Raw genomic sequence first — 18,581 nt, 5'->3', positions numbered from 1 at the left:
TACGGAGGAACTGGCTGTGTGGTAGAGAGTTCTAGGTGTGTTGTGGGTAATAACTGTAGTAATGGAGAGAAGAGCTAGTGGCAGTAGTTTTACGAAAACCTGTTGAAGTAAGGGAATTGCCGTTAATATGGACTTCAACATCCCAAAATTCGATTTTGTTTGCAGAAGTTTACTTGGGAAAAACATGCTCATATGATTCTCTTGATTGAGGTACTTAAATGGGCACTGTCAGATACAAAAACTTTTGATATGTTGTAAAGCATGCAATTGCTTTCATTACAAAATTTTCAGTTTTTCATAATGAAAAAGCCAATCAAGCAACTCCCCCAACCCCCCCCCCCCCCCCCCCCCGCCTGCTTGGACACATACTAGTCCTGCTGTGTCATCATCACCTATGTCATGGACACACTTCCTTGATTGACAGCTGTGAGTGCAGGGCTCACAGCTGGAGAAAAAATCCTCCCACTGTCAGCTTGTGCCCCGCTACTGTCAGTGAGGACAAGCTGGGAGTTGTAGTTTTGCTAATGCTAGGGGAGATGTGAGCAGACAGCATACTGAAGGAGGGGGCGAAGACCTGCACAGTGAGGCCACGCCCCTCCCTTTGAGAGGAATTCAGTCTAGTGAGCCAAATTAAAAGTGTAATATAATAAAGGTGCTAGACACATAAAAATTAGATGTACATGGTCAGGATTAGGTACTGAGTGATATATTAAAAAAAATGTTTTTTGTTGGATCTGACTGGTACACTTTAACCTGTTAAGGACATAGGGCATACCTGTACGCCCGGTCCCGGTGTTTAACCCCTTAAGGACCAGGCCATTTTACACCTTAAGGACCAGAGCGTTTTTTGCAAATCTGACCACTGTCATTTTAAACATTAATAACTCTGGAATTGTTTTAGTTATCATTCTGATTCCGAGATTGTTTTTTCGTGACATATTGTACTTTAACTTAGTGGTAAAATTTTATGGTAACTTGCATCCTTTCTTGGTGAAAAATCCCCAAATTTGATGAAAAAAATGAAAATTTAGCATTTTTCTAACTTTGAAGCTCTCTGCTTGTAAGGAAAATGGATATTCAAAATACATTTTTTTGGGGTTCACATATACAATATGTCTACTTTATGTTTGCATCATAAAATTTATGAGTTTTTACTTTTGGAAGACACCAGAGGGCTTCAAAGTTCAGCAGCAATTTTGAAAATTTGCACAAAATTTTCAAACTCACTATTTTTCAGGGACCAGTTCAGTTTTGAAGTGGATTTGAAGGGTCTTCATATTAGAAATACCCCATAAAAGACCCCATTATAAAACTACACCCCCCAAAGTATTCAAAATGACATTCAGTAAGTGTATTAACCCTTTAGGTGTTTCACAGGAATAGCAGCAAAGTGAAGGAGAAAATGCAAAATCTTCATTTTTTTACACTCGCATGTTCTTGTAGACCCAATTTTTGAATTTTTGCAAGGGGTAAAAAGGAGAAAATTTTTACTTGTATTTGAAACCCAATTTCTCTCAAGTAAGGACATACCTCATATGTCTATGTTAATTGTTTAGCGGGCGCAGTAGAGAGCTCAGAAGGGAAGGAGCGACAAATGGTTTCTGGGGGGCATGTCACCTTTAGGAAGCCCCTATGGTGCCAGGACAGCAAAAAAAAAAAAACACATGGCATACCATTCTGGAAACTAGACCCCTCAGGGAACGTAACAAGGGGTAAAGTGAACCTTAATACCCCACAGGTGATTCACGACTTTTGCATATGTAAAAAAAAAATTTTTTTTTTTACCTAAAATGCTTGGTTTCCCAAAAATTTTACATTTTTAAAAAGGGTAATAGCCAAAAATACCCCCCAAAATTTGAAACCCAATTTCTCCCGATTCAGAAAACACCCCATATGGGGGTGAAAATTGATTGCTCTGCTGGCGCACTACAGGTCTCAGAAGAGAAGGAGTCACATTTGGCTTTTTGAAAGCAAATTTTGCTCTGGGGGCATGCTGCATTTAGGAAGCCCCTATGGTGCCAGAACAGCAAAGAAAAAACACATGGCATACCATTTTGGAAACTAGACCCCTCGGGGAACGTAACAAGGGGTAATGTGAACCTTTATACCCCACAGGTGTTTCATGACTTTTGTATATGTAAAAAAAAATTATTTTTTTTACCTAAAAAGCTTGTTTTCCCAAAAATTTACATTTTTAAAAAGGGTAATAGCAGGAAATACCCCCCAAAATTTGTAACACAATTTTTCCCGAGTACGGCGATACCCCATATGTGGCCCTAAACTGTTGCCTTGAAATACGGCAGGGCTCCAAAGTGAGAGCGCCATGCGCATTTGAGGCCTAAATTAGGGACTTGCATAGGGGTGGACATAGGGGTATTCTACGCCAGTGATTCCCAAACAGGGTGCCTCCAGCTGTTGTAAAACTCCCAGCATGCCTAGACAGTCAGTGGCTATCTGGCAATACTGGGAGTAGTTGTTTTGCAACAGCTGGAGGCTCCGTTCTGGAAACAGTGACGTACCAGACTTTTTTCATTTTTATTGGGGAGGCAGGCTGTGTAGGGGTATGTGTATACGTAGTGTTTTTTACTTTTTATTTTATTTTTTGTTAGTGTAGTGTTTTTAGGGTACAGTCGCACGGGCGGGGGGTTCACAGTAATTTCTCGCTGGCAGCTTGAGCTGCGGCAGAAAATTTGCCGCAGCTCAAACTTGCAGCCGGATACTTACTGTAAACCATCGCCCATGTGAGTGTACCCTGTACGTTCACATTGGGGGGGGGGGGGGGACATCCAGCTGTTGCAAAACTACAACTTCCAGCATGTACGGTCTATCAGTGCATGCTGGGAGTTGTAGTTTTGCAACAGCTGGAGGCACACAGGTTGTGAAACACCGAGTTTGGTAACAAACTCAGTGTTTTGCAACCAGTGTGCCTTCAGCTGTTGCAAAACTACAACTCCCAGCATGCACTGATAGACCGTACATGCTGGAAGTTGTAGTTTTGCAACTACATGCTGGAAGTTGTTGTTGCATAACTAAAAGACCCAGCATGTACGGACAGCGGAAGGGCATGCTGGGTCTTGTAGTTATGCAACAGCCGGAGGCATACTACTTTGGCTGGGGATTGTAGTTATGCAACAGCTGGAGACACACTGGTTTGCTACTTAACTCAGTGTGCCTTCAGCAGTCACAGACAGCCAACGGGCATGCTGGGAGTTGTAGTTATGCAACCACCAGATGCACCACTACAACTCCCAGCATGCACTTTAGCTGATTGTGCAAGCTGGGAGTTGTAGTTATACAACAGCTGAAGGTACACTTTTCCATAGAAAAATGTGCCTCCAGCTGTTGCAAAACTACAAGTCCCAGCATGCCCATAAGGGCATGCTGGGAGTTGTGGTGGTCTGCCTCCTGCTTTTGCATAACTACAGCTCCCAGCATGCCCTTTTTGCATGCTGGGAACTGTTGCTAAGCAACAGCAGGTGGCTGTCACTCACCTCCTGCTGCTGCTCCACCACGATGCCGCCGCACAGGTCAGTCCCTCGCCGCCGCCGTCGCTCCTGGGGCCCCGATCCAAACAGGGACACCGGGGATCGGGGTCCCCAGCACCCGGGGTCTTCTGCCCGCACCCGCTCACGTCCTCCGGAAGATGGGCGGAGCGGGTTGCGGGAGTGACACCAGCAGCAGGCGCCCTGATTGGTCGGCCGGGAAACCGGCCGACGAATCAGGGCGATCGTGAGGTGGCACCAGTGCCACCTCACCCATGCTGGCTCTAGCTGTTCGGGGCCGTCATGACGGCCCCGATCAGCCAGTAATTCCGAGTCATCGGGTCACTGGAGACCCGATTGACCCGGAATCCACTGCAGATCGCTGGACTGAATTGTGGGGGGACATAATGACCCCACTGGGCGATATGCCGGGATGCCTGCTGAACGATTTCAGCAGGCATCCGGCTCCGCTCCAGCTAGCGGCGGGGGCCGGAAATGCTCAGGGCGTATCCATACGCCCTATGTCCTTAAGGGGTTAAAACAGGGTCACACAGTGACCCCGCATCACACCAGGTCAGACCCTGGGCTAACAGCGCGCGGGACCGATCGTTGTGCTGTGCGCTAGTAACCCTTCAGTTGCGGCGATCAAAGTTGACCGCCGTGTCTGAAAGTAAACGCTTCCCAGCAGCTCAGTCGGGCTGATCGGGATCAGCTAAGATGCGAGCGGAGACCCCCTTACCTTGCTCAGTTGCGTCCGATCGGCTTGATTACTCCAAGCCTGAGCTACAGGCTTGAGCAATCGAGCCCCTATCTCGCTAATCCATGCAAAACTATGGCTTTGCAGGGATCAGAGTAAAAGATCAGTGTGTGCAGTGATATAGCCCCCTATGGGAGCTATAACACTGCAAAAAAATAAAAAAAGTGAAAAAAAAAAAGTTAAAGGTCATTTAATCCCTTCCCTAATAAAAGTTTGAATCACACCCCTTTTCCCATATAAAAAAAACTGTGTAAATAAAAATAAGTATATGTGGTATAGCCTTGCCTTTTTTTAGGTCACTATTTATATCATGATAAAATGAATAAAAAGCGATCAAAAAGACCTAGCAATACAAAAATTGTACTGATACAAACTTCAGAACATGGCGCAAAAAATTAGCCCTCATACCGGCCCGTATGCGGAAAAATAAAAAAGTTAAAGGGGTTAGAAGATGAGAATTTTTAACGTATAAATTTTCCTGCATGTAGTTATGATTTTTTTCCCGAAGTACGACAAATCCACCCTATATAAGTAGGGTATCATTTTAACCGCATGGACCTACAGAATAAAGATAAGGTGTCATTTTTACCAAAAATAGCACTGCGTAGAAACGGAAGCCCCTAAAAGTTACAAAATGAAAAATTTTTCTTCAATTTTGTCGCACAATGAATTGTTTTTCCGTTTCACCATGGATTTTTTGGTAAAATTACTGTCACTGCAAAGTAGAATTGGTGGCACAAAAAAATAAGCTTGAAATATCTGTAAATTAATACTAATCACCAACTTTTTTATTGAATAATATTTAGTGTCATGTTTATTTTAATAACTATCCCAGATACGGAAATAGTTATTATTATAGTGAATGTTTTTCATTTGTTTTTATTGACAGTTTTCAAGTATAGAAAAGGAAACCTCATACAATGCAATGGCAGTACTGTAATATAGTCTTCATATTAGATCTTAATAGATCTTGTGACAAAAACTTTTGTAGCTATTGTAAATACGACTTCGCGCTAAACTGTAATAAAAGAAAATAAGAACTGATGTAATGTAAACTGCAGCTAATATACTTGACATGTAAATATTAGTAAAAAGTTGTAAAATATGATGTCAGGGCACTGAGAGAATGTAGTATAAAATGTGTCAGCAGATATGAACCTTCTGGTCTGTGCACCAAATAAAAAGAATCTAACCTTGAAAGCTAGAAAGAAGGACAAAAAAGGCAAAAGAAATGATTGAAGGCGGCAGAACAAGAAAAAGAGGAAAATAGGGTGGGCGGGGGACCATATTCCAAGAGGTTATTTTAATAGCTGCTTAAAATGGGGCTGAAGGCTGCAGCACCTAGCCCATCTAAAATGATGTTCTTGATTATTATATTTATGAAAAAATTCCTCCATGTTTATACTTTTATTAACCCCCTAAGGACCAGGCTGATTTTTGGCCTTACATGACCAAACCCCATTTTACAAATCAGATCTGTGTCTTCTTATGGTGAACTTACTTTGGGATTATTTTAATTGCCCAACGGAATCTGACACATTGGACTTTTCAGTAGTGGTAAATTGTGTCAATACATTCAGTGTCTTTAAAACATTAGAATTTCTTACATTTTTCCCCAAAAATTATTACATGTACTTTGTGTGTTGTATCAATTGTTAGTCCCTTTGATATCAATAGAATTCTCCTGCGATGTGCATATGGCAGAATTTCTGATTCCAGAGTCAGAAGAAGGAATAGAAATGTCTATTCTTTCTGTGGAGTCTGCACGGAAATGCATTTGCCATCTATGAGACAGAGCATTTCCGAGCAGTCCTAGCTTTGGTATGTTCTGACGGCGTTCTGCTGTCGGGGAATTGGCCGCATGAAAATTTTCTATGCAGATATTGCCCGTGTGAACATAGCCTAAGAAGTTTGGCTGCAAATTTTAGGATAATTTTACAAAACAACAATTTTTAGGGTCTTGTTGAGTTTTGAGTGACCTGTGTGTTAGAAACCCCCATTTTAAAATTTAGGAGATTCCAATTTAATCAAGAGAAATGCAACTCAAAGTCTAAAGATTTTAGAAATCTCTCATGTGGCCCTAGAATGCTACCTGACTCACACACAGGCCTCAGACATGCAGGGTCACCTAGTTGACTTAGTGGGCCTAATTTATAGACCTTTTTTATGAATGGTATACTATTTTAACACAGTAAAATTAATTTTTGTTGAATAAATAAAAAAGTTTGGTTGTTGCCATATTCTGTTAGCCTTAATGAGAGATGTCATTTTGGTGGGATGAGTTGGTGTTTTAAGAAGTACTATTTTGGGTACACATGAACTTTTACATGAATTAGTGACTTCACTCACTCACTTATTCATTCATTCATTCATTCATTCATTCGTTCGTCCGTTCATTTATTTCAATCATTGTGTAGCCCAGGTTGTTTTGGACAGGTGATATGTGTGTTTGTTTTTTCGAAATCATTTATAATGGGGAATGTTTATTTTTAATTCTTTTATTGATTTATTTATTTATTTTTTTGTTTGTCACACTAGAGGATTAGACTCTGCTATCTTCTCATATAATACATATCTGTACTGCAGTGTATTATGTCTGTCACTTACAAGTAAACCGATCAGACTCTGGTTCCATGGCTATTATATGTACACCGTGATCACATCCACCCAAATCCGACAGTTGCATTTGACCATGGGATTTACGGGTATAAATGGCCTGGATAAGAGGAAGCTCTGGTCCTAGCCATTGCAGCAGAATGCTGGTGACACTGGGTAGCAGTCTCCCTGCTGCTCCTGTGCTTCCTTCCTGTGTGCCACTAACGTGGCTGGAAGAGGCATTAAGTGCAAGCTTCCCTCAGTCAGTAAAGGGCACAAAGAGGGCTAATGAACACTGTATCTTAGCATAGCATTCAACAGAGATCCTGAAATATAGGACACTATCTTGTGATAAACGTTCTTTATTTTTTTAAATTTTTTTTAGGTTTTATTTTTTTTTGCTTAGAATTCTCATTATCATCTGCAGTGTTTGTAGGATTTTTGCACAGAGTATACTTGCTCCTTGCTCCCGCCCCTGCTTACAACAATTCATAACACAAGAACCAGACCATGGGATACAAGAAAGAAAACGGTGCGCACCTCGTGCAGGTAAACAGGGTAACTTTGTGTGTAGATAGTGATAAATGGGCCAGCAGGGTGGTCCCTTACCTTACGGTGTTATGCTCAGAGCATAACACCTGCAGTGACTTAGAGTTTGGAGAGGGAGGTCGCAGCATCCAGGTTCCTCTGGGCTCTGGGTACAGAGTCCAGTGCATCAATGGAGAAGTGTAACGGATGATCCGATCACGAAAAAAGGGGGAACATCTGAAGGAGCGCAGACCTCTAGAGGCTGTTGTGTAATGGTGCTGAGCTGCCGCCTGCAGTGTGGTAGGACTAGGTGTGGTATAGTGTAAGCGGTAAGCTGTCCAGTAGTATAACGTCATAGAACAGAGGGTTCAGAACAGCTGCTGAGCCGCCTCTAGTGCGTGTGAGCGCCGCTCACACGCACTAGAGGCGGCTCAGCAGCTGTTCTGAACCCTCTGTTCTATGTTATACTACTGGACAGCTTACTGCTTACACTATACCACACCTAGTCCTACCACACTGCAGGCGGCAGCTCAGCACCATTACACAACAGCCTCTAGAGGTCTGCGCTCCTTCAGATGTTCCCCTTTTTTTCATGATCGGATCATCCGTTACACTTCTCCAAGAACCAGACCATAAAATAGATTTACAAGTACTTGGCATAGACCTCATGTAAATTAGAATCCACAAAATGGATTCTATTGTTTTACAGCGAGAAGCTAAAAAGTAAGCAAAGTGTAATGCAATTTACTGCCTTTCTGGTTATATGTAGGATTGTTTATAAGTGAGTTCTGAAAAATACGACAGAAAGTACTATATATACAAATAAGTCCCTGGGATTACTAATGGAAACTATACAATTGAATTCAGTGGGATTTATTCTAAATCTCATTCTGAATTATTTGATCTGTTCCAGAACCAGGAGGACATATCTGCTAATTCTGACTGTACAGTATGCTCAAATATCAATGTATAAAGTGATTTAGAAATGATGCAGTGGCTTCTGCTAAAGTCTGCTGGTGTCATTTCATGGAAGGTGGGTTAATCAAGCATTCACTGTGAATGAAACAGGGAAAATCACTGTTACTGGGGTTTTATGCTCCTGTATTATAGCGTAGACACCTGTCAGTACTCTGTTTTCAGTTGTGTGCCTAGACCAGTGGTTCCCAACCTTTTTCGGCTCGGGGCACCCTTTGCAAAAAAATTTTTTTGCGGGGCACCCCTAACAAATAATATTTGACGAGTGACAAAAAAAATGGCTAAAAAGACGCACTATACACCTATATATCTGTTAGCTATGTAGGTTACAGTGCTGCTATATGCAGGTCTCACAGGTGATGTCTTCTCTGATCGGAGCAGTTCACTTTTCTTTTTCTTCTCCATCTGGCCCGGACCGTCATGGTGGTTTCTTCCAGTCACAACTCTTTACCGCAGAACCTGCAAAAAAAATAATAAATTAAATAAAAATATTAGGTTCCGCACTTTTCCAGCCATCATCCTATCATCCTATTTTTTTCCCACAAATACCTCCAGCCTCACGCGCACACAGGGCCTCCAGCAGCCTCACGCGCACACAGGGCCTCCAGCAGCCTCACGCGCACACAGGGCCTCCAGCAGCCTCACGCGCACACAGGGCCTCCAGCAGCCTCACGCGCACACAGGGCCTCCAGCAGCCTCACGCGCACACAGGGCCTCCAGCAGCCTCACGCGCACACAGGGCCTCCAGCAGCCTCACGCGCACACAGGGCCTCCAGCAGCCTCACGCGCACACAGGGCCTCCAGCAGCCTCACGCGCACACAGGGCCTCCAGCAGCCTCACGCGCACACAGGGCCTCCAGCTGCCTCACGCGCACACAGGGCCTCCAGCTGCCTCAGGCGCACACAGGGCCTCCAGCTGCCTCAGGCGCACACAGGGCCTCCAGCTGCCTCACGCGCGCGCTCGCTCGCTCGCTCACACACACACACACACACACACACACACACACACACACACACACACACAATATGCCCCCAGCAGCCTCACTTACACACACACACACACACACACACAATATGCCCCCAGCAGCCTCACTTACACACACACACACACACACACACACAATATGCCCCCAGCAGCCTCACTTACACACACACAATGCCCCCCAGCAGCCTCACACACACACACAATGCCCCCAGCAGCCTCACTCACACACTCACACACAATGCCCCCAGCAGCCTCACTCACACACTCACACACACACACACAATGCCCCCAGCAGCCTCACTCACACACTCACACACACACACACACAATGCCCCCAGCAGCCGCACGCGCACACACACACACACACACACACACACACACACACACTGCCCCCAGCAGCCTCACTCACACACACACGCACACACACAATGCCCCCAGCAGCCTCACACACACACACACAATGCCCCCAGCAGCCTCACTCACGCGCGCGCACACACACACACACACACACACACACACACACACACACACACACAATGCCCCCAGCAGCCTCACTCACACACTCACTCACACACACACACACACAATGCCCCCAGCAGCCTCACTCACACACTCACACACACACAATGCCCCCAGCAGCCGCACGCGCACGCGCGCACACACACACACACACACACACACACACACTGCCCCCAGCAGCCTCACTCACACACACGCACACACACAATGCCCCCAGCAGCCTCACACACACACACACAATGCCCCCAGCAGCCTCACTCACGCGCGCACACACACACACACACACACAATGCCCCCAGCAGCAGCTCACACACACACACACACACAATGCCCCCAGCAGCTTCACACACACACACACACACACAATGCCCCCAGCAGCTTCACACACAATGCCCCCAGCAGCTTCACACACACAATGCCCCCAGCAGCCTCACACACACACAATGCCCCCAGCAGCCTCACATACAATACCTCCAGCCCCCCCCCAAGTGCCTCCAACCTCTCTCCCACACACAATGCCTCCAACTTCTCTTCCCGAACCCACATACACAGTACTTCCAGCCTCCCCCAAATGCCTCCATCCAGCCTCTCCCACACACAAATACCACCAACCTCTCACCCACCCCTATTGCCTCCAGCCTCTCACCCACCCCTATTGCCTCCAGAATCCCACCCCCCCCCCACCACTATAGCCTTCATACTCCCTTATTGCCTCTAGACTCCCGCCCACCACCATTGCCTCCAATCAACCACTCACACCTTTTGCCTCCAGCTACCCACCCACGTTGCTTCTAGCCTCCTGCCTCCCAGCGCCATTGCCTTCATTCATCCCCCCCGCCATTGCCACCATTCACCCCCCACCCCTGCTTCCATTCACCCCCCATCCACCCTGCCACTGCTTCAATTCACCCTCCAGCCACCCACCCTTGCCACTGCTTCCATTCACCCCACATCCACCCCTGCCACTGATTCCATTCACCCAGCAGCCACCCAACCACCCACCCCTGCTTCCATTTACCCCCCACTACTTCCATTCACCCCCCCTTGCTTCCATTCACCCCCCCGCTCCTGCTTTCATTAACCCCCCCTTGCTCTTGCTTTCATTAACCCTCCTGCTTCCATTCACCCCCCTGCTCCCATTAATCCCCCTTTTCCCCCCACTAACCCCCACCCTGCTCCTTCTTCCATTGTCCCCTCCTTCCTATCATTCCCCCCCCCGCTCCTTCTTCCATTACCCCCTCCTTCCCTGCTTCCATTCACCCCCCCCTGCTTCCATTACTCCCCCTTGCTGCCATTAACCCCTTCTTCTCACATTAACCTCCCCCACTCCCATTAACCCTGCTCCAATTAACTCCCCCCTGCTTCCACTAACTCCCTTGCTCCGTCTTCCATTCATCCCCCCCCCCTGACCCTGCTTCCATTCACACACCCTCCTCCCCCGCCTCTGCCCTTGCGTACATTCAAGCCACCTGCTTCTGCCCCTGCCCGTTTTCATAAAAAAATCCCCACTCCCCACCCTCACCTGTGCGCTGTTCTGTACGCGGGCTGCCGGGAAGTGTCCCACGTCATCGCTGCAGTGACGTGGACACTTCCCTGCCTAGAATCCGGACGCAGGATCCTCTCAGGCGGAAGCGTTCAGCGCATGACTGACATTTCTGCCAGGAGGGAGTTTCAAATAATAAGAAACAAAAAACGTTTCATCTGTCGGAGCCCACGGGACCCTGGGCAATGCCAAACAGCACACTGGTGGCCTAGACTAACAATGACTTGTATTTTGCAATATGCTCCACCACAAAACCACTGAAACCACATTATGGAAGAGCATGTACTGTAAAAATAAATAACAAACAGAGGTGTAACTGTAGGATCACCAGACTTTCCCAGTCCTCAGCTCAATCCTTCAGTATTTGCTGCACAATCTTTTTAGACTCCTTGCTAAAGCTGCCTCCTTTCCTCTATACAAGCTCCCCATCAAAATCCCTAAATGGGTATAATGCCCCGCTTGGTGCCTCATGCGGTAAAGTGGGTAGGTAAGTAGGTTGTTAGGTAGTTTTTAGGTATGTCCATAAGTAGGTTGTCTCCTCAGTACGCAGACATTTTTCCCATTAGGCATGTAGTCCTTAGCTAATCCAGGAACCCCTCCCTCAGTAGGCACTTAGTCCCCCCTACAAGCAAGTTACTCCCCCCCCCCCCCCCCCTCTCCCCTGTAGAACAGCAGCTGGGCTTGCTCTTTTCTGGCTGTAGGTAAGCCATCAGTTGAACACGTATTTTACGTGGGAGACCAGAGTTCTAATCCTGCTCTTTTCATCTCCTGGTGCAGGCTGTGATGACATGTGACGTCATGACATCAGTGCTGGAGCATGCAGCTGCCTGTGGCCTACATCAAAGTGGCACTCGCTGTCCTGGGATTCTGGGACAAGTGTCCTTGTTACTCGCTAGCTAGTGGATTATAAAATGGGTGGTTTTGACAACCACACACACCCCTTGCCTGAAGTACCCAAATGTACCCTGTCTACATAGTAGTTACTCAATTGCTGGGGGACTTGGCATTCTACCACTGACTCCCAGGACAGTGGCAGTGGCGATCTTGGGAACCCCCATAAATATGTAACTGCCTGGGATGGTGCAAAGGTTGCAGTTGCACCACATAAAACTGCAAAGTATGGTTTGTGATTAGAGCAGTGTTTCCCAACCAGTGTGCCTCCAACCTGCTGTCCGGGCATGCTGGGAATTGTAGTTTAGCAACAGTTGGAGGCACACTGGTTGGGAAACACTGGATTAGAGGACCTTGTGGAACATGTTCCAAATGGCCTATTGCCTTCTGGAGGGAACTGGGTAGCTGAAATGAGTGTCAAATTTCAGAGACCCAGACAAATGGAATAAATACATATGGTATTGTATGCCCTGTATTGTTTTAGGTTTGGTGGTTTTTGGATTCTGTAGTTGAAAAATATGAGCGGGTGGGAGCCTTATTAATTAGGTTTCAGAATCCAGTTTTATCTGTCATAGGGTTACTCTTTTCAGAATATGCATAGGCTTTTATCCAATACCACTAGGGCTGCAGCTAACGATTAATTGATTAATCGGAAAAAATGTCAAAATGCCAAAAAAGGATTCAGCTGATTCTACTTGAAAAATGATGTACACTGGCCATATTTAAAGTTTCTAGCATGTGATGTGACCAAACAGCAGCAATTTTGGATTACTTTTTTTTAACGTTTACGCTGGTTGCGGTCATTATTAATGATTCTGTACAGAAACAGTGTAAATTTGATATTGCCGCATGGTTAACTGTCTGAACTATTAAAATAAAATGTTAATGATTCACTAATATTTTAATAGTTCAGACAGTTAGCCATACAGTATTATCAAATATGTAAAAGAAAGTTATTTTCATTTTTTTGTATAGCAATAGGAAAAGGGGAGCTAATTTTTATTGGGGGAACGGTTAATTTACATTTTTTTTTGTTTTTGTTTTTTATATAGCACTCCTATACACATGGGGGTATGTGCAGACTGCAGAGCATTGCTTTTACAGACCCTAGGGTGCAATGCTATGCAGTCTGCACATACCCCCCACGTGTATAGCAGTGTATGTACACTCCTATACAGATGGGGGTATGTGCAGAGCATTGGACCCTTGTTCCCCCCCCTTTATGCAGCAGGGCCACTCCACTTTAGACAGCAGGGCCCCACGTAGACATTAGTAGCAGCCTGCGGCTGTCCTCTGCCCTGTTCTCCCGTCCGCATCATGTCGTCCTGTGGAGGAGCATGTGACAAACAAGTCACTCTGCTTCCTCCGTAACGTTGCGCTGGGCGCGGGGGAGGAGGTGGAGTGACGTATGTGTCACATGCTCCTCCATGGTACGGGATGCGGGAGAACGGGAGAAGCAGGTATCGGTTTTGGTATGGGGGGACACTGAACAAGTCCCCGATACCATGCAAATTGCTTGGTATTGGCCCGATACTTCCATTCACTGCCGCCGCCCGACATGTCCCTGCTGCTGCTCTACTTTTAGCGCAATTCGTGCACCGCCGGGACATGTTTATTCTCTGCTGCTCATCTCCGTCGGGTACAGAGATGAGCAGCAAAGAATAGACATGTCCCGGCGCTGCGCTAATTGTGCTAGGAGTAGAGAAGCAACGGGGACATGTCGGGCCACGACGGTGAATGAATGAAGCCTACATGCGGGACATGTCAGCTTCATTAATTCATTCACTGCCACCGCGGACAACGAATCGGGCGATTATTTGATAACTGGATTCGTCGACAACGAATCCCGTTATCGAATGTAATCGATTTTATCGATTAATCGTTGCAGCTCTAGATACCACACATTTTAACATGGTATTTGCATATTCACAGTGTAGGATTTTAACTGGAACAGATATTAATGCTTAACTTATCATTTTACCTTTTTTATTTTATTTTTAAAAATCAAAGTAATCATTGTTTTAGTCAGAAAATGCGTTTCAGCTCTCTTAAATGCAGAAGGACTTCTAATTTTGAATTTTTTGGCGGGATTTGATTGTTGCCAGATGAACATATATTTGTTTGCTTTTCAAGACATATTTGTTTTGAGTAGATTTTTTTTCATGTGTTTAGCTACTTCCAGATTTATCATGATTTGTTCTGTGATGGATACATTGAAAGAGTTAGATAGGTATAACTAGTGGAATCTTACACCATGTTTACACTTCAGAATTTCCGTGCAGAATTCTGCTTGGAATGTCCGCATGAAATTTTGAAATTTCCGCTGCAGCTTAGTTGAATTCAACGGGATTCTGCTGCACTGTGCACACGGCAGAACTTCCGTGCCAGATGTTTCCAGCATGGAAATTCTGATTTTTGTTTCCGCAGGAAGAATGAACATGTTTATTCTTTCTGAAGACTGCACACGGAATACATAGCCATCTATGAGACAGCGCATTCCTGTGCGGTCCTAGCGCCAGCATGCTTATGCCAGCGCCCGCAGTTTGCGGAATGTCCACACAGAGTCTCTGTGCGGACATTTGGTAGTGTGAACATAGCCTTATGGCTGGTACCATGCAACCTCTTTGAAAAGATAACCAAAAGCCATATTAAAAAAATAACTTCTAGAGGTGTACTCCTCTCAAAGATGCCACAGGAAATTTGAACAGGATAAAGGATGACCCCAAAGAGGGTGTCTTTTGGAGAGGTTTCACTGTATTGTAGCAGAGCTTAGTGGTTGTTACTGTTCATACCTTTTTTAAAGCATTAAAAGGCAAATAATTATTTTATCATACATATGCTGGACAAGCAATTCCTACGCATTGGTTACAAGATGCTTTGTGACTTTCTTCAACCTTTTGGTTAGATTCTTCTTGGTTGCTGTGGGAGCAGCGCTGTTCTTATTTGCAAATTTTATATACATAAACTCCTACATGTTATCTTTATTACAGCATAGATATTCTATGTAATTGAGGCATACATTCCCTTCACTAGCTGAACAGTTTAGCGGTCAGTTATGCAGATGTCATGCTACCTATTACTGTACACAAAAGACACTTTCAATAATAATGTGAATAATGAGCCGTAAGGAAGCTGGGTTGAGTCATCACAGTGTTGTCTTCACTCCTGCACATTTCAAATCCATAAGGTCACTTGGTTTTACTGTATAGTTTTAATTATTTTCCTTTCTTCCAGGTTGAAGGCGCATTATGATTCTTATGAACCATTGCTGAGGCAGCTGCATGAAAAATACCAAACAGTGTTGCGGCAGAAGATGCTGACCAGTCTAGAGAGGGACCGAGCTGTTGGAGAGGTGATGAGTTTTCTTTAACAATTGCACTTGCCAAAATGCAATGCTCTAAAGTAGATGTGGACATTGATTGCTTATCCCATAGCTATGTTGCACCATGTGATTGTTGGGGTTCTCTGCACCTACCTTTACCAATAAAATATCAAGAAGAGAAAACCTTTAAGGGTATGTTCACACATACTCAGATTTGATGCACAGGATTTTCTGCTGCAGATTTCAATGTAAGCTAAATGACTGAGCACAGCTTCTAATCTGCAGTTACAAATCCTGCGCATCAAATCTGCGCAGGATCCTGTTTGTGTGAATGTACCCTTAAATGGAGAAAAATACTTTTATCTAAATGACAGTAAGGCAAGTTAATAAATATATATAATATATAGTGTTGCAGTTTACTAGTGTACAGTGAGGAAGATTTACATTGCAAATGCACCAAACAGCTGTCTTGCTTGATAGGCACAACATTTCTTACTAATATCTACTAATCTACTGATTAACTAAAATATTACTCTATATTACCGGTACATTTATTATTAGTTTTAGACACAAATATCTGGCGCAAGATTCTTGTACAGTTTAAGCCAACTGAACCAAATAGTTGGTTCAAACTTAAACTAAGCAGTTTAGGAATGGAGCAAACACATTCTTAGACTGTCAAGTCTACGTTTACGCTAAGAATTAGACAGTTATACTTAAAATTTGGTAATATCAAAGACTGGTACTACAGGAGAAGAATTGGTTGCTGGCATAACCTATCCACACATATTTTGTGCAGTTAAACTACACTGAATACATTAAACCAGATGAGTAAATGATGGGAGATATGTTTTTTGGGACCAAATGTTAACACTATTTTTACTACATAAACGTAAATGGTTACCCAAAGGATATGTTCACACCGTATAAAAAAAAAGCACACAAAGCTCCAATTAACCTTAAAGGGGTACTCTGCTGCCCCAGCATTCGGAACATTCTGTTTTGAACGCTTGGAGCGGACGGCAGGGGTTGTGACATCATGGCGACTCCCCTCGTGACGTCACACCACACCCCCTCTATGCAAGTCTTTGGGAGGAGGCGTGGTGACGTGGGGTCATGACGTCACGACCCCCTGCCGCCTGCACCCAGCATTCGAAACGAATTCTGGGTGCTGCACAGAGATCACGGAGGTCCCAGCTGTGGAACCCCTGCAATCAGACATCTCATCCCCTATCCTTTGGATAGGGGATAAGAGGTCTAGGGGTGGAGTACCCCTTTTAAAGGGGTACTCCACTGGCCAGCATTCGGAAGTTAATGTTCCAAATGCTGTTTTTGCACTGCGGGGGTTGGCAACGCCCCTCATGACATCACGGCCATGCCCCCTCAATGTAAGTCTATGGGTGGAGACGTGCATTGAGGAAGCATGGCCGTGATGTCATGAGGGGCGTGGCTGACCCCAGCAGTGCGAAAACAGTGTTAGTGACATGTCACTTTTTTTAGTTTTTTATTTATTTATTATTTTTTTTTTTTTAATCGCTCTCCTAGTCAACCCTGTAGAATGAAGACCTCTGCTCAGGTCACAGGGCATGCTTACAAAACTTTCACATTCATGCCAATGGGTCAGCTCTCCATATTGTTGCCTATTTGTACGTGGAGCGTATAAAATGAATATGTATCAGTATTTGGCTGTAGTCAGTAAAATAAAAAAATCTAGGTGAGGTGTTCCCTTCATGCAATTTGACTAAAATATGCCTTTTTAGAAGGCAGTTTCCACAGTCACAACTTTTCCTGTGCATTTTTATTGTAGAAAATTGGTTTTACAAAGATTGTACCGTAAGTGTATGCGAAAATCCCTTCCGAATCCTAAAATGTAGGAAATCTAGTTATTTTATTTTCTTGCCCCAGAAGTTAGAACCTCTGTAATTTTTCATTTTAGTTTTGCTCCAAATCCACATATAGATGTGACTGTTACTTTTTTATTCCAGGTGACTGGTCTTCAAGCTACCTTGAAGAACTTGGAATCTGGACATAAAGTCGATCTCCCTGTGAAAAAGGGTAATTATATATCTTTTTGTCTCTGTTTATTGATTCCTCCATCTATCAATCATTTTACACCAGTCTTTAATTCTGCTCAAACACCTTTTTACAGTACAGCAGACAGCTACGCTACAGTTCTAACAGCTGGGATAGGAGAATCTCAAATCCTGACCCCCTAGATGCTGCGATTAAGGGCTATCATGATGTCAGAGTGGTTTCAGGGGGCTCATTTGGCACTCTTGTGACATGATCATGGATATGGAAAAACTTTTTGAAAATAAAATAAATCAAAACAATAAAAACCACATAATTTGTATCATCACATTTGCAGTGACCTCAAATATAAAATGATCACCTAACTTATTAAGGATGGTGAATGGCAGAACAAAAAACTATTAAAAAGTGATATGCATTTTAAGATATTGTGACATTTTTAATGAATGGATCACTTTATTGCTGAGGATTTAATATGTAAATTCAATCACCACAGACGTTTGGATCAAAACATTTCATACTGTAACTTTTTTTTTTTTTTATCCTTGTACTTTAGTATCATTTTTACATTGGAAATTATATCTACTGTAATTTTACTTAAAAATATGTGGCACCAAAACGCCTTACTTTTCAGTAAGCCAGGAAGACTTATTGCTAGACTATGGTTTTTCTCATGCAGAGCAGAACTCTGTGAAAGTACTGCTTTGTTTTTCCAGAAACCAGCTTGCTTTTTGATACAAAGTCCCGACATTAGAAGAGGCAGCTTTGTCAGATCCAGGCGGTTTAGACATCTTTCATGTCCTTATGTTAAGCACAAGTCTTTTCGCTGAATGGCAGCCAATGCCCCATGACACAGTGCAGCCAGCACACTACCCACTCACAGTGATGAATAATAAGACTAGTATCTCTGTTGACTATGAAATCACTCTTTTCTTTATTAAAGCTCAACAAAC

At 44.3% G+C, this 18,581-nt stretch overlaps 1 protein-coding gene across 8 annotated transcripts in view; it reads left to right on the top strand.

Moving 5' to 3' along the window:
• SPAG16 (sperm associated antigen 16) overlaps positions 1-18,581 on the top strand; it is a 1,122,606-nt gene that overhangs the window by 87,758 nt on the left and 1,016,267 nt on the right. For all 8 annotated transcript variants that reach the window (XR_008847220.1, XM_056536059.1, XM_056536060.1 and 5 more), the window contains 2 exons: positions 15,510-15,627; positions 17,583-17,652. Coding sequence is in view for 7 of the 8 variants with exons in the window: in XM_056536059.1 (XP_056392034.1) it covers positions 15,510-15,627; positions 17,583-17,652 (188 nt within the window). In the remaining variant the exon portion in view is untranslated. The remainder of the gene's footprint in view (positions 1-15,509; positions 15,628-17,582; positions 17,653-18,581) is intronic.

The sequence above is a fragment of the Hyla sarda genome, chromosome 8, assembly GCF_029499605.1.
Source record: "Hyla sarda isolate aHylSar1 chromosome 8, aHylSar1.hap1, whole genome shotgun sequence".
NCBI classification, from domain to species: domain Eukaryota; kingdom Metazoa; phylum Chordata; class Amphibia; order Anura; family Hylidae; genus Hyla; species Hyla sarda.
The sequence above is the reverse complement of the archived record's forward strand: the minus strand, read 5'-3'. Positions and strand labels throughout refer to the sequence as shown.